At 29.4% G+C, this 15,985-nt stretch overlaps 2 protein-coding genes across 3 annotated transcripts; both read left to right on the top strand.

The window, feature by feature from the left end:
- Window positions 1–4,925: 4,925 nt before the first annotated feature.
- On the top strand, window positions 4,926–8,809 carry LOC142516927 (uncharacterized). Its single transcript, XM_075619892.1, has 4 exons — window positions 4,926–5,063; window positions 5,188–5,484; window positions 8,092–8,316; window positions 8,621–8,809. The coding sequence occupies exons 1-4, from the start codon at window positions 4,968–4,970 to the stop codon at window positions 8,672–8,674; spliced, it is 672 nt and encodes a 223-aa protein (XP_075476007.1). The 5' UTR covers window positions 4,926–4,967; the 3' UTR covers window positions 8,675–8,809.
- A 4,818-nt stretch (window positions 8,810–13,627) lies between these two features.
- On the top strand, window positions 13,628–15,834 carry LOC142516943 (GDSL esterase/lipase At5g33370-like). Of its 2 annotated transcripts, XR_012812724.1 has the most exons (6): window positions 13,628–13,907; window positions 14,167–14,294; window positions 14,573–14,815; window positions 14,977–15,229; window positions 15,346–15,636; window positions 15,677–15,834. XR_012812724.1 is itself a non-coding variant. In XM_075619893.1 (5 exons), exons 1-5 carry the CDS (start codon window positions 13,655–13,657, stop codon window positions 15,576–15,578), a joined length of 1,110 nt encoding a protein of 369 aa, XP_075476008.1. In that variant the 5' UTR covers window positions 13,628–13,654; the 3' UTR covers window positions 15,579–15,834. The 2 variants fall into 2 exon arrangements, 1 of the variants encoding a protein (XP_075476008.1); XM_075619893.1 differs by having other exon boundaries at window positions 15,346–15,834.
- Window positions 15,835–15,985: the final 151 nt, after the last annotated feature.

Here is a 15,985-nt window from a genome sequence, read left to right on the forward strand (position 1 = left end):
TGTCGCACCAGCATCCGATCGATGTCATCCAAACTTCGAAAAAAAAAAGAATAAAATTAAAAAATTAAAAATAACATACTAAAACTGAAATTTTATAACATATATGATTTAAATCGCAAATGAACAAATATGCAATTATAAAATTGTATTTTTCATATATTTAATTCGAGCATTTTATATTTTATTTTAATATTCAACAAAACCGAGGCCATGTTTTCTTGTAATAGAAATCTTTTATTGTATAGTCTGCAAATTAGTAAAAAAATTATATCGGTATATATCGATAAAGAATATACCATCATTTTTTCTTTGTTAATATATATATATAAGAGATCTATAATTAGCTCGACGTGCTAGCTATTCCGCTCGGAACATATCTTTTCATCGAGAAGGTATCCATGTCTAGACCGATACTTGAACCCATATTGTTAACAAGAACTTTTCTTAATTTTTTAAATATATTTTATGTAAAATAAAAAAATAATAATAATAATTTGGTATCTAAAAAATTAAATTTTCACAATTGGTGACATATTATTTCCATTTTGTGATCTTAATTAAGTGATGTAATGATGGCATAATTAAAAATGTGACAGTGTTGTCATAGTAATGAAAACCTTTATTCTATTTTTCATATATTTTCTACAACAAAATATGTATATAGTATATATAAATTTAAATTATGTAAATATTAACTTGTCAAATTAAGGGTCATCGTGGATGAAAAAATTACACACATTCTAATAACTAATGGGCTCCAAATCTTGAAATTCGGCTCAGACTCCGATAATCTCAGATACGATCCCGAGTATATGGATGCAATAGGTACTAAGGTCCATGAGGCATACAAAATTGGACGCAGAACCATGAGTATATCCGCGGTTCCACGATGTTTTGGAGCATTTTTATTATAAACTCAAAAATTTAAATTATACAGCGATCCAAGTGTTACATTCTATAATTTATATAGCAGATATAGTTGTTTCTTTTCAACCATTTCTATACACACAAAAGATTTCTTGGTATTTATGAATATAAATGACTTTATGTTGAATTTTGTTCGATAAATTAAAAAGGAACAATGAAATTAGTAAACTATTGCAGCTTCAAACTAACTCAAGGCATGATATAATACAGTACTGGGGCAAGTATCCTGATGATAAAGTTAAGGATGGCAATGTATCAATAGTACCATGGAGTTATATAAAATTATTCATATACAAAATATAAGGTAAAATATCGATAAATTAATAATGTTGATATCCTAAAATTTTATTGATTTAGAGATGTATTAATTAATCAATAAATTAATAATACATTATTTTAGATAGTACTTTTCGATCGAGCAAACATAAATTGATTATATAAAAAAATCATTATGGTTCACTAATACATATATTTTTTTAAAAAAAATATATATGATATTTATTGTTTTTAATATTTAAGTAATATTCATTATGTTAATTAATCGAATGACATGCATGCACCATGTAATATGACTATATATCCTTTGGAACTCTGATTACACGAGAGGAAGTTCTATAGCGACAACCATTATTCATTATTTTTTTGTTCCAATTTGACAATGCAACACCAAATTTTTTAGATTGCATTATGAAAATTAAGTTATAGATGAAATTCAACTACAATTAAAATTCAAGAAAAAATAATCAATATTAAAATCATATTATACTAAATTATCATTGTTATACATAGTGTTCTAAAAAGCGCCGCTTATGACCGTTTAGGTAGTGTCCAACGCCCCAATTTTTAGAAAAAACGATTCATCTAGGTGTAGTTAAAAACATCGGCTGTTCAAAAAAATCCACCTAGGCAGCCGCCTAATTTAATATATAGATTTTTTATTTTATTTTAATAAATTGTTTTATATATTTTTCAATCTATTTGTATCTAATAAAGAAGATTGATCATGTGTAGTACTGAACATTTGTCATTTTAACAAAAAAAACTATAATTGACGATAATGATACAACTCAAATTTTTTAAACTTAGATATGATTTCATAAGCATGGGGAAAGATATGTCATGTGTGGAGGAGACAGCCGAGGTAGAATTCCACAAGATGTTCACGGGAATATTTTACGACCCTCATGATTGATCATTTAGTAATGTCCGGGACCAAGATATAACATGTATAACTTTATATAATTTATTATATAAATTATCATGATGTACATATGTACATGATAAATCTAATGAGAAATAGATATATATAGATTCACATGGATCTGATCCAATTGTTCAAATAACAATTGCCATTGATTATCGGGCATGTTACTGCCTAAAAAGGACAAGAAGAAGTAAGTCGAGACTGAACATTTTGAAAACACAACCACTGCACTCACACACTTTCTTTAAAACTTTGTACCATTTTTATTTGATAATCAATGTACGGGGACCCACGCACCTTCACAATCATATTCCTAGTAAAAAAAAGGACCAGTTTTAACCTTAGTCAACGACAACCTTTTCCACATGTTTACACTAAAAATTGACTTTCCCCATCTTTTCTTGACATTTCTCCGCTCATCTTCAAACACGCACTTGTCTTTCTTGGATTTTCGGGTTTTTTCTACGTTATATCTGGTGTTTTTTTTTTCGAAATATTTGGATTCTCAATGCATGATAAAAAAATTTCTATTAAAACATCAGTGACTCATTTAATCTGAAAGTCTACTTTTTAAAATACTGTTTGGAGTGGGATCTTATGTGAGACCGTCTCACGGATCTTAATCTGTGAGACGGGTCAACCTTATCCATATTCACAATAAAAAGTAATACTCTTAGCATAAAAAATAATACTTTTTCATGGATGACCCAAATAGGAGATCCGTCTCACAAATACGACCCGTGAGACCGTCTCACACAAATTTTTGCCTACTGGTTTAGTATTTTTTACGTCTCAATTATATATATTTTACTTCATTTTTCGGTTGTTTCAAATATATAGTTCAATTTATATTTTAATACTTTTTATATTTTGACTGATATATCCCGAATAAATAACTATTTGAGAGTGTTCAAACATCTTTTAAATGAATTGAATAAGAATAAAATTAGAAATTTATTTGTAAAATTTGTTCTTCTAATAATTTTTTTAAATATATGTGAAAAAACAAACAAGCATATTTGTCGATTCAATCACATGTGATGAAATGTAAATTATAGTTGTACGGTTTGAACAATAATTGTTTTATATTTATGATTACTGAATTTTAATATATTCAATAATATTTTGAATCAAATCTAAAAATATTTTTCACAGAATTTAAAATTAGACTATTATGTTCAATTTATTAAATCATTCCTAATTTTTAACATGATTATTGATATTTTAAAATTAAACAAATCCACAGTCGATTTCATGTCTGAATTTTTGCTAACATCATATAATGAACTCGATAAATTATTAATATGGAATGTAAAATATAGTGTATTTTTTTATTTTGAACCGATATTTAATAAAATTTGAATACAATATATTTAGCTGGATTCAATTATTTCAACACAATCCTTCGTCTCTCCTTTTAGTAGTACTTTTAAGTTCATGCATTATTGATGAATTTGAATGGATAATTCATAGACAGCTAATGCGTGCAATTATCACCAAATAGAAATTAGTTGAAGGCATTTCATTTTTTTCCCTATCAGAAAGATATAAAAGAAAAGTAGTTTGTTTTTATTTTGATATTTTATTACTGCAAAAATAAAATTGTTTAATAAAAAGTTTATAAAATATGTTTCATCCTTCGTATTTAACCCATATCTCACCTTATTCCTTGTTTTATTTAGGTAAAAAATATCGCTTCCAATTTTGGATGTCGATTTAAAATTTAGTTTTGGCTCAGTAACTTTTAATAATGGGTTATATCAGTCTACTCAACTGCTGACGTGACATCAAAAAAGCCATTAATTTATGGTAGCAGCACTCAAAACTCCGGCAGAATAGAGTTAAATGGTTAAAAATTTCAAAGTTAGTGCACCAAAACCAAATGTCGAAAACTTGGTGACCAAAATTCACGATAAAAAAAAAATCAGACCAAAATTTATTTTCCATTTTTTATTCCTATGTTTTATGAAATGTATAGCTATGTAGATATAATGTTAAAAAATAAATTTTTATAGGTACTTATCTAATTACTATTTGCGCTTATAATGTAAATTTCTATGTTTATGTAATTGCACTTTTATATATTATTAGAATTTGACAATGTACAGTATAAATTTTGTTATATTATAGTTTTCCAATGTATGATAAGAATTTTAGTTAAATCTAGAACTTACATAGATTAAAAAAACATATTAATACTCGTTCAATCATTTTAACAACTAAAACCTGTTGGGACTATTAATTCTACTCAAACAGAGACGTGTATTAATTTGTCTGCCTATAAAAATATTCTTACCTTCCAAATAAATTCAAGTTTTTGGTAGGATTAGTTAGAGAAATATTTAAAGTTTATGAATATTTAAAATTTGACGACGTCAAACTGCTAAAGCTACATTGTTGTATGATTTGGTAAGTCGTTGGGTGAGCCGTGAAAAAAGACACCGGATTTTGGTGGGAACAACGTAAATGATAGAAAAATGATAAAACTGATATATAAGATAACATCAGCATTAAGACATGATTTTCTCCGCAATCATGAGCTAAAAAACTTAACTCATTCAAACACAACTACGTGCAACCTCTTTATAGAGTGTCATTTAACATGAGACTCTGCACCGTCATACATAAAAATAAAATTACTTATAATTTTTGAGTTAATGTTAAACAATGATCCTGATTAACAACAAAAATAAAAAATCAGTCGATCCAAAGAGCGTTGAAAGCTGTTGTCACGTTTTAAAAAAATATATATTTTCTTATTATTGAAATATTTTATGTCAAAAAAACCTGACACATAATGGAGTCGTTGGACTTTTTTTGCTAGTTTTTGGTGCCAATGACCAAACTTTTCAACACCCCACTACTACTTTCCCACAGCCCCTTTTCGTTTCTTATTTGTCTTTTCAGTTCCTTTCTGGTTACAATGCCTACGGTAAGCCTAACACACACGGATACTCTAAATCTTGAAATTTTCAAGAATTAATTTGTATTAAAATTTCCTTGCAAGAATCTGTTTCTTCATATATAAGTTCGCTGCATGGTTGTGTGTGATTCAGGAACACTGCCGGAAAAGTAGGCAAATCCCGGCGTTTGGTGACTGGGAGAACGCGGGCGAGTTGCCGATTACGCAGTACTTCGAATGCGCGAGGCAGGCGGGGCTGCTCCGATGTAGCTGCTCAGGAGAATGCCCTGCCGGATATGTGAACAATAATATCAACACCGCCGGTGTCTGGGGTGGCGGCGCCGGAGGCGGCGCTGATCTTTACGCCTCAGGGTTTGAGAGACCTCCGCCTCGCAGGGTGGGGTTCGAGAAACCGCCGCCGCGCCGGATTTATTCTGCTCCTCAACAGAAGGTTGGTTAATTAATTTATTTTCATACATCTTTCTTCGTTTTGATCGTATTTTCATACCATAGACAATTAGATTGCATGACGGTATGTATATACCTATACAGCTTTTCGTACTTTCTTATATCTATTTTAATTTTTTCGTGTTTATTATTATTAATACAAATCACATTTCAAATGTACAAGTTTCAAATTTCAACGTGGATTCTAACCACAATTCTCATATGTTAGCAATTCATTATATATTTAATACTATATAATGTTTTAGAGTGGGTCTCACGTGAGACAGGAGACCGTCTCACGGATCCTAATCTGTGAGACGGGTAACTCTACCGATATTCACAATAAAAAGTAATATTCTTAGCATAAAAATTAATACATATTCATGGATGACCCAAATAAGATATCTGTCTCACCAAATACGACCCGTGAGACCGTCTCACACAAGTTTTTGTCAACATTTTAAAAATGTATTATAACACTATACCACAAGACTATAAGCAATTTCATTATATTTTTACTGTCATGAAGGACAAATATTTTATTTGAGTCATTATTATGTTATGAATCTATTATTGATACATTCTCACAACACCAACTTTACTAATGTATAATTTCCCCCTTCCCATTTCAACTAAACTATTGCATTACATCAATTTAAGTGGATAGAATATGATAATTTATCACATGATTACTCAATTACAATAATAACCTTCACTTTAAATTTTAAAAGTTTTATTTTTTCCTTGCACATAAATAAACATATAATCTTTTTTTCTTCTTTTTGACTGTGTGTGATAGCAAAAGGGTAAAAAAGTTATCGATCTTTTTAAACGTATTTTATAATACAAATTTAATAAAATTAGTTAAATCAAATATAAAATTATTTATCTGTAATTATGATTTATCCTAACTCTTGCTTCTTCTTTTTTTCCTTTTAAAAATCACAAATAAACCCACGTTTGCCGCGAGACTCATGGGACTACACGATTGATGGTGTCGGCTCTTGCTTTTTTATTTGGTTTTATTGCCCACTTTTAATTTTCAAGCAATACGTTAAAAAAAAGACAAAAATTTGTGTGAGATTGTTTCACATGTCGTATGTTATAAGACGGATCTCTTATTTGGGTTATCCATGAAAAAATATTATTTTTATGCTAAGAGTATTACTTTTTATTGTGAATATCGGTAGAGTTGACCTGTCTCGTAGATAAAGATTCGTGAAACCGTCTACACGATACCTACTCTTAAAAAAGTTTTCTTCCACCGCCAGCAGCTTGTAAAGTAACGTCAATTTTGTTTTACATCTACTCGAGTTTACATTATTAAAAATCTATAAAAACATTTATTTATGACATACCAACGCACGCCTAACTTAGCTAGCAATATTACTACACGAAGATATATTTAGAATAACTAAAGTAACTTGTTTGAAAAACAAAAGAAAATATATATAATTTCAATATCATATTTGAAAGAAAAATTATATTTTTCGTCATATATATTATCTTTTTTGAATCTTGGTTTTCTATGCGATCATATTTCAATTTTACTCAATGTATCTTTTGATTTTTTATAACTTTAATATTTTTTCATTGGACATGCTCATAATGAGTCACTACACATGTCAATGAAACATCAGTGTCATATCGAAAAAATTACTAAAATTGACCAAAAAATGGAAAGATTGAGACTCAAATTCGATAATATAGAGCCATCAAAATGAAAAAAATACAATTTTCAAATACCTAAATTAATATATCTTGGAACAGTATATCTCCAAAATTAAACCCGTAAAAATTACCAAAGATGCTGACTTTTACTTTTCGTTTTCTTTTGTAAAATTTTTTTTTTATGAATTTGTCTTGGACAGAAACTAAATGCTTTGCTGGTAACAATTACTCTACTTGCCATTACACATCACATTCTGGAATAATGTAGGGCCATGGATAGCTGAGTATCTCTCACGTATCCAATGATAATTGATCCTTCTTACATGACTCCTAGGTCAATCATTTAAATTAAAATTGGAAATTTATATGAATAAAAAAATCTTAAAAAAACCATATTTACCCACCATATACATCTAAAAACTCGTGTTAATACTTATTCATTTCACCCTTTGAAAATCCGGGGTTGAGCCAATGTCATTACTCGGGTCCTATGCCGTTTAAGCAAGAACTGAAAAATGATTACTCAAGTTATTATAGAAGTCCATTGTAAATTCATATTGGATCATTCAAACCCCGCTCGTAAAAGACAAAATTATATGTCTGGCCAACAAGAAATGAGCTATATGGCTTTTAGGAACTCCGGATTAGTCGAGTGTAATGATCCAATCCCATATAGCTTTGAGTGCTTCAATCTCATGATATCCTTTGTGGTAACTAGTGTTTTAAATGCATTATAAAGGATTGTAATAGACGCTTATACCAACGCGAGTTAACCATGTTCATAAAACGATAATGATTATCGATCTGATGTATCCACACCACTTCATCAATTTATTAACCGATTTAAATTCTTTGAGCTCCATTATATGATCGATATTCTCTTTTAAATTATATTGTATGTATACTTGAATCTTGAAAAGTTGCATGTTTCATAATGCAGGCGAGGCGATTTGACAAAGGCTGCTCAAATGAGAAGGAGCAAAGGAAACAAGATCAGGTTCGCTATCTGATGCATCATCCCAGAAATCATCAGCACTACTACCCGAAACAAAGTAACAAGCCTGCATACGTCGTCTCACAGCAGCAAACATCGACGTTTACTGGAAAGCCGGTTGATGAAGATCTTTACAAGATCCCTTCTGAACTTGTTGACAATTCCAAAGGAGTAAGACTCAATTCTTTGAAATATATGCATATAACTATACACAAGCGCGCGCGCGCTCGCACTGATGTACATGCACCGGGCCGTTAACTATATATACATGCTGGTTATATGATTACAAATCGTGCCGTTTATAGTTTCACGTTAGGTGATGCAAGAATTCTATTTTTTGAATACTCAAACATTTTATGGTCAACATTGAAGTACTCTTGTAATTTGTAAATAATATCACCTCAATTAGTTACTAGATAAAGTACGTACGTACATCGTCTACATATTCTCATAAGATTATTCTTATTTCATGCAGAAAAAAGTATTGGGATTCTTTAGGAGATGCATGGTACCCCCTTGTGCAGCATGATGCAGTAGTGTAAGAATCTGGCTACGTTGATGTATCGAATAATATATATTTAGTATCTGCTTCAAAGTTGAAAGCATCTCTAGTTTTTATATGGTGGAATTTAATTATATATGAAACTTGTCAAGTTTATTCATATTTATGAACCTATATATATATATATAGGTTCGTACCAATATCTCCGTCAAGGTATATGTTCATCTTATAATTATCTGTAAGTCGGCGGTGGAAATATATAGTTTTCTACCTAGATCAAAAGTGGAGTCCTAATTTCACAATGTATCTTATTACATACAATTTAATATGACATGACTCCACTTTTGATGGAGGTAGATAACTATATATTTCCAATGCCAGACTTACAGATAAATTATAAGATGAACATATACCTCGACGGAGACATTGGTTCGGACCTCACTCGCAATGTAATGAACAGAATATTTATCTATACTGTGTACTCTATTTTTAAGTATGAACCAATCATATCAATTTCTTCAATGTCATGATACATGTTTCTATTTAATGTCAAATGTATCTTTATTTTATTCTATGAAAAATAGTCAGAGTAGTTCTTTGAGTTGGTCAAAATTTGGTATGAAAGTTGGTTTTTTTTTTTTATCCAATTTTGCTTGAGTGATGACGTGGTGTGGATACATCATCATTTATCGGTTTAATAGCATCACTCCAACGAAATATGATTAAAAGTCAATAAAAACCTAAATCACAGGGCTATGACCAAATTTAGACTATTTAAACGATCAAAATTTAAAACAGTCGAATTTAGAGGACAAATTTTTTTAAATTTTCCCTTAATATTATATATCGAAGAAAACTCTATTATCATAAATTCACTAAAACGTCTAACTTATCCAAGTTTAAATAAATACATCACTCCAAGTCCAAATATCATTATAAAACACCATTAAATTTTATAAACGTATTGTAAAAATTAATTAAGCAGTATAAAATTTTATGATATATAATCTCTAAATTTTTTACATATAATTATTTAGCACAAGATAATTTTATTAAATACACACGTATCACGTGCCAAAAAGTACAGTTCAAAAATTAAATATTAACCGATTTATGAAACAGAACAATCTCTACCAACTTTATACATAGGCTCCGTTTGGTATGTGTGATGGGATAAGTAATTGATTAGTAATTAGAGTGATTAAAAAATGAGATATATGGATTAATAGTATGGTGGGATAAATAACATGGAGTTTGGTATGATTTTAAAATGATGGATTAATTTTGTAAATTTTATTGCAATGACCAAAATGCTTCAAGTGTTAATTAAATAGATATTCTTAAAATAATTGGATAGATAATTAAATATTTATAATTATAATTTACATTTATTAAAATTAATTTAAATATATTTATTAGAAATAAATTTGTAAATATGCATTTACTTTATAATTAAAATAGCAATAATATTTTGAATGTTAAATAAAATTTAGTAATAATTATAATATTATTGTTTTTTAAAAATAATTATAAATATTCTTAAAATAATTTGATAGATAATTAAATATTTATAATAATTTATATTTATTAAAATTAATTTAAATATATTTATTAGAAATATATTTGAAAATATTACGGTAATCATTAAACAAAATAAATTAGAATTTAATAAATATTTATTTTCATAAAAGAATTAATTAACAAGATTAGAAATTTATAAAAATTTAAGTTAAGATAGATTTGCATTACAATTTATTTTCTTTAAAATGATTGAAAATAATAAAAATATATGAAATTAATTTATAAAAAAATATAATAAAAATTTAAATATTATATTAATTTATCATTATCACTATTCAATAATTATACATTATCACACCTTTGAGGAAGGATATTTAATCACACAAATAACATAAATAGTGAGGGCTTTCAATCATAATCAAGGACCTCCATGCTAAATAAAAAATGAACCAAACATGAGATAAGGGATGATTATTTAATAATCATTCTCTTATCATGGCTATCAAACATAGCCTATAATATATAATCCCAAGACATTATCAAATCTATAAAAACACAGCAAAGTTTCAAGCCACATTCACTCTGGCCATTCATATATAGCAGAACACAAGGACTATATACCAGGCCACATTCACTTTCTTGCGTTTTTGTTGGCTATAATGAATAATGGCAATTGTTACGTAGTAGCCTAAGCTAGAGGCTGCAATATTGGAGTTAGCATTGTGTTTGGTGACTCAATTTTGCCATATCTATAATGAAAGTGAGTTCTTTGCTCACACTCTTATTAAATGCTTGCAATGAAGAATAATCAGCACTGGCTGAGTTTTTTTTTTGTGTTACCCATACAGACTTTGGAAGTTTTTAACACCACTCCCGCTCGAGTGCCTCGACGAGATCCGTATTGTCCAGACGAGCCTATTTTCATCTTCCATAACCCAAAATCATTCGCTCTATCTGCTAACATTTTTTCGATCAAGTCTGTCATGTAGGACTTTCTTAGTGTGTTTACCAGGCTGCAGGGGCATAATCAGAATTTTACAGTATGTGGCTAATTATAAAATTTTCTAAAAAAAATTGTTACTAAAAAAAAATATTGCATCAAAATACATAATAAATCTAACATATCATGATGGATAACATCTCAAACAAATATGCAAACGTAAAATTAAAAAAATTAATTGAAAAACTTACAAGGTAGTGTAAATACAAATCAAACAATTTCATCGATACTATGTTTCACTCGTCACTGATTTGTTCATCAATTGATTTTGTAATGAAAATTTTGAAGAGTTAACCTTGATTACATCCATTTATGAATACGAACGTTCACTTGGCATTATAATAAATAAGTATAAACTTCATTGATAAAAATAATTAAGCACAACCAATAAATCTATATCAAAACTAAAATTCTAAAATAATAATCGGCTTACATGAAAAATCATAAATGATTTATTCACAAAAATTAAAGTGAAGGTTTAATATGTTAATTGTTAACGAAGCAATAAACAATAATTAATAAATAATAACGCTAAGAACTATCAAATTAATTAACGAAATGGTAAAAAAAAATGCAATAATTAAAATATATTTGAGATTTTGATAACAATAACCATAATCACAATAATGAAAACATCTTCATAATGTAATCTCATTACACGAAATTGAATAAATGAAATATTTAAGCAAATATTATTCAAAGTTTAAACTGATCAAACCAAAAAACAAAAAACATATCAGTAATCTCAATTCTCAAATTATAGAAATAATTAAACAACTCATGAAAAATCGTTATCTTAAATAAACGAAAGACAATATTTTACTTTTAACTAATGATGTTCTTCCCTTAAAAAAAAAACTAAATGGGCGTTGGATTGGCTTACAAAATTCAATGGAAGAACATTATGAATCAAATATATGATTTCTGGATTGGACGTTATAAGGGAAAGGATCAGCTGAGTCGCAGCCTGGCCTTTTTTTTTTATATAAACTATTGCGTTAAACTCGAGATTTATTTTATGAACGACTATGGTTCCCTCTCAGCAAAAAAAAGTAGGATCTTTTATTCTGCAATGGGGGCATTTGGGCTAATTCAACCTAACACTGGATTCAATAATATTGATTAATCCTTTTATTTGTTTTGTATTAATAGGAAATTAATTCCACGCAGCTAAATTAGTTACGTTGTATACTGTTCAGCAATCTGGATGGTCATTAGTAAGTGCCAACTCGCTTTTCACCCACCAGCTTAGGGCTATGTTATTTTAGGTATGCACATTCATAATACACAAATTAAGAAATTATTCAATAGTTTCCTGTCATTGATCATTTGCTTTCGAAAAATAATGAAATAAATTATAATAATTTCTTAAAAAATTCATCCAAATATATAAATTATATCTTCGAAAGAAGTCTTCTGAAATACATATCTCAGATGGTTCATTGATATATACATACTGACAAAATCGCACTCTCGATTAAATTTTTGGGTTTTTCGATTCATGTCGCACATATATATATGTATGTATATGTCAGGAAACCTTTAAACCTTCTCTATATTATTATTATTGAAGTAAAACAAGTAGCATTACTTATTGAGTTGTTGTAAGTGCATAGTTGCACTAGAAGCCATGTGATAACAGTTGAAGATTTCAAGTCCTCTACTTGATTGCACTATGCCTTAAATTTAGTTTAAAGCTTAATTTGGTTTCATATATTAATGTATATTAAAAATCAACAAATGAGGGAATAAAATAAATGAATTACGTGAAATTTAAGCAATTCAAAAAACTATTAGTATAAAAGAAGTCAAGTTATTGCATTAAGGCTTATTTCTAACCCATATAGAGGAATAACATCCAATTTAGGTCAACTCAGGAGAGGAAATTTGGTTTTTTCCTTAAAATAAAACGTGATAAAAAATAATAATATTTAACTGATGAATAAATTTTTAATGTGGTTATTTTGATAATTTCATTTTTAAACTTAAAAAATATATAATTTTTTCTTTTGATTTTTGGTCTTTGGAGCCACAATTAATCGCCAAAAAAATCAATTTTCATGTTTGAATATGACAATTAAAAATCAGCTCTTTAATTAACTTTTTAAAAAAGAAATCGCAGTTCTAAAATCACATTTTCCCTTCCTTTTTTGATTCTTTTAAAGTGTTTCTAAAAATAAATAAAATTTCAGTTAAAGAAATATGAGTTTGCATGACATTATAAAAAGAGATAATTCCAATTTCAGTAATATAATTTTTTTTTAAAATAAAATTTTCTCTTTAATTAAAGCACTAATTTTGCGGTATTCCCATTAATCCAACTGGGAAATTTAACGCCGCGAAGCTAATTCACTAGGCTTTTGACATTCTGTCATTTAATTATTAATCACACCAACAGATTAGTTGGGATTCTCACCAATATATAGAGCCATGGAGTCATGCATTGTTCAAAAAGGGGATTATCATTATTTTTCTCGAGATATCATATGAAAATGTCTAATTTAGCTACTGTTTCATGTTTCTTTATTATTTATATAATAACATTAGCGTCGAAAACTTTGAAAGTTGATGCTGAAAATAGAGCATTCTTTGTATTTGGAGATTCATTGGTGGACAATGGCAACAACAACTACTTGGCCACCACGGCTAGGGCCGATGCTCCGCCCTACGGGATCGACTATCCAACACATCGCCCCACGGGACGATTCTCCAATGGCCTAAACATTCCCGATATAATTAGTAAAGTTTCTGTTTTCTATTTCTTTCTCTTTTTTTACTTTGTATACCTGAAAATTTGAATTATATATTTCCTTGTAAAGAATCTTCACTGTCTCCCAATCCCCAAACAACAAAATAAATGTACTTTTATGTAAATAACTAATAATTTCAAAATATCGAACAACCGATATCTTCAATATATTTTTAAATTAGCATGCAGATTATTTATCTAGGAAAATGGGATTTTTATTTAAATTATTTATTATGCTTTATTTTTTAGGTGAAAAAATGGGTTGGGAGGCCACATTGCCTTACTTGAGTCCAGAGCTTAGGGGACAGAGACTGTTAGTTGGTGCCAACTTTGCCTCTGCTGGAGTGGGAGTGCTTAATGACACTGGAATTCAATTTGTAAGCCTAGCGATTTATTGGATTCTTTATTTAAATGAAAAGCACTCAAAATTCTTTATTGTAAATTATCACTCCAAATTTTAATATATGGATTCTACGTAATGGGCATTTTTTGAAAAAGAATAAAAAAAATCGGTTTCTCTATTTTTAAAAAAATGACGTAATCCGTCCGGCTCTCGTCGATGGAATTTCTCTGTTCACTACGAATTCGACTAAATTCTTATTTAAAATTATTTGATTTTCCAAATGACCAAGTTGGTGTGACATTTTGTGTGCAGGTTAACATCATAAGAATTTATGATCAATTAAACTATTTTGGGCAATATCAGCAAAGGGTGAGTGCATTAATAGGAGAGGAGGAGACCCAAAGACTTGTGAAAGATTCACTCACTCTCATGACTTTGGGAGGCAATGATTTTGTGAACAATTACTATTTGGTGCCCTTTTCAGCAAGATCAAGACAATTCACACTCCAAGAATATGTCCCATATGTCATTTCGGAGTACAAAAAAGTGTTACAGGTATTTTTAAAATTAATCTCTCATTTTAAAAAAATATATTATATAATTCGAAATTTCAAAATTTATCCCAATTTCTAAAATTTTATGAATAATTATGATTTATTACTCATGATTGTGTTCATCGAGTTTTGTTTCTTGTGATTTTGCAATAATAAACGTAGAGGCTTTATCGACTTGGAGCTCGCCGGGTTCTCGTGACCGGAACGGGGCCACTAGGTTGTGTGCCAGCGGAACTAGCACAACATAGTAGAAATGGCGAATGCGCGGAAGAACTACAGCATGCTGCATCTCTTTTCAACCCCCAACTGAAAAAAATGCTCAATCAACTTAACCAAGATATTGGAACCAATGTTTTCATCGCGGCAAACATCAATCAAATGCACATGGATTTTTTTTCCAATCCTCGAAATTTCGGTACATTTTCGAATACACAGTCAATCCTATTCTGATTGTCCGAAACATGAACGTGTAAGATAATGACTACCGAAATGATCTTTGACTTATACTGCATTTGGTATGCGTTTGGACAGGATTCACAACCTCAAAGATAGCTTGTTGTGGACAGGGCCGATTCAACGGGTTGGGTCTTTGCACACCCCTATCGAACTTGTGCCCAAATCGGGACCAATACGTGTTTTGGGATCCGTTTCATCCATCCGAAAGGGCCAACCGACTCATAGTCCAACAAATCTTTAATGGTGACAACAATTTGATGCACCCCATGAATCTCAGCACCATGTTTCCCAACTATTCCAGGGCTTGATGACTACTTGGGAAATAAGAAACTAAGTCAATTCAATATTTTCTGATGGTCGTCTTCCGTTCCGACGTCGTATTTCGTCGTTTATTTTATATATTTAGATGAATGATATGTATTCTATAAAATATTTGAATTTCAATTGTATAATGGGTAGCCCAATACTTCTACTTCATGGCTCAATTTGTATTTCCTTGGTCCTTTTGTACTTCTACTTTTCTGAAACATTTTGCACTTTGAAATAAAATGGTATGTTGTCTTTGATGAATTGAAGGCTAAATTCTTTTACTTAGGAGGAATTGTTTGCTTTATAATGTATAATGAAGTAAAAGTGTAGATATGTGTATTATACGACTCTTCCCATTAAACAAGAAAATAAGTGTCACAACTCAAATTCCCAAACGAAATAGATG

The sequence above is a fragment of the Primulina tabacum genome, chromosome 1 (assembly GCF_025594145.1).
Source record: "Primulina tabacum isolate GXHZ01 chromosome 1, ASM2559414v2, whole genome shotgun sequence".
NCBI classification, from domain to species: domain Eukaryota; kingdom Viridiplantae; phylum Streptophyta; class Magnoliopsida; order Lamiales; family Gesneriaceae; genus Primulina; species Primulina tabacum.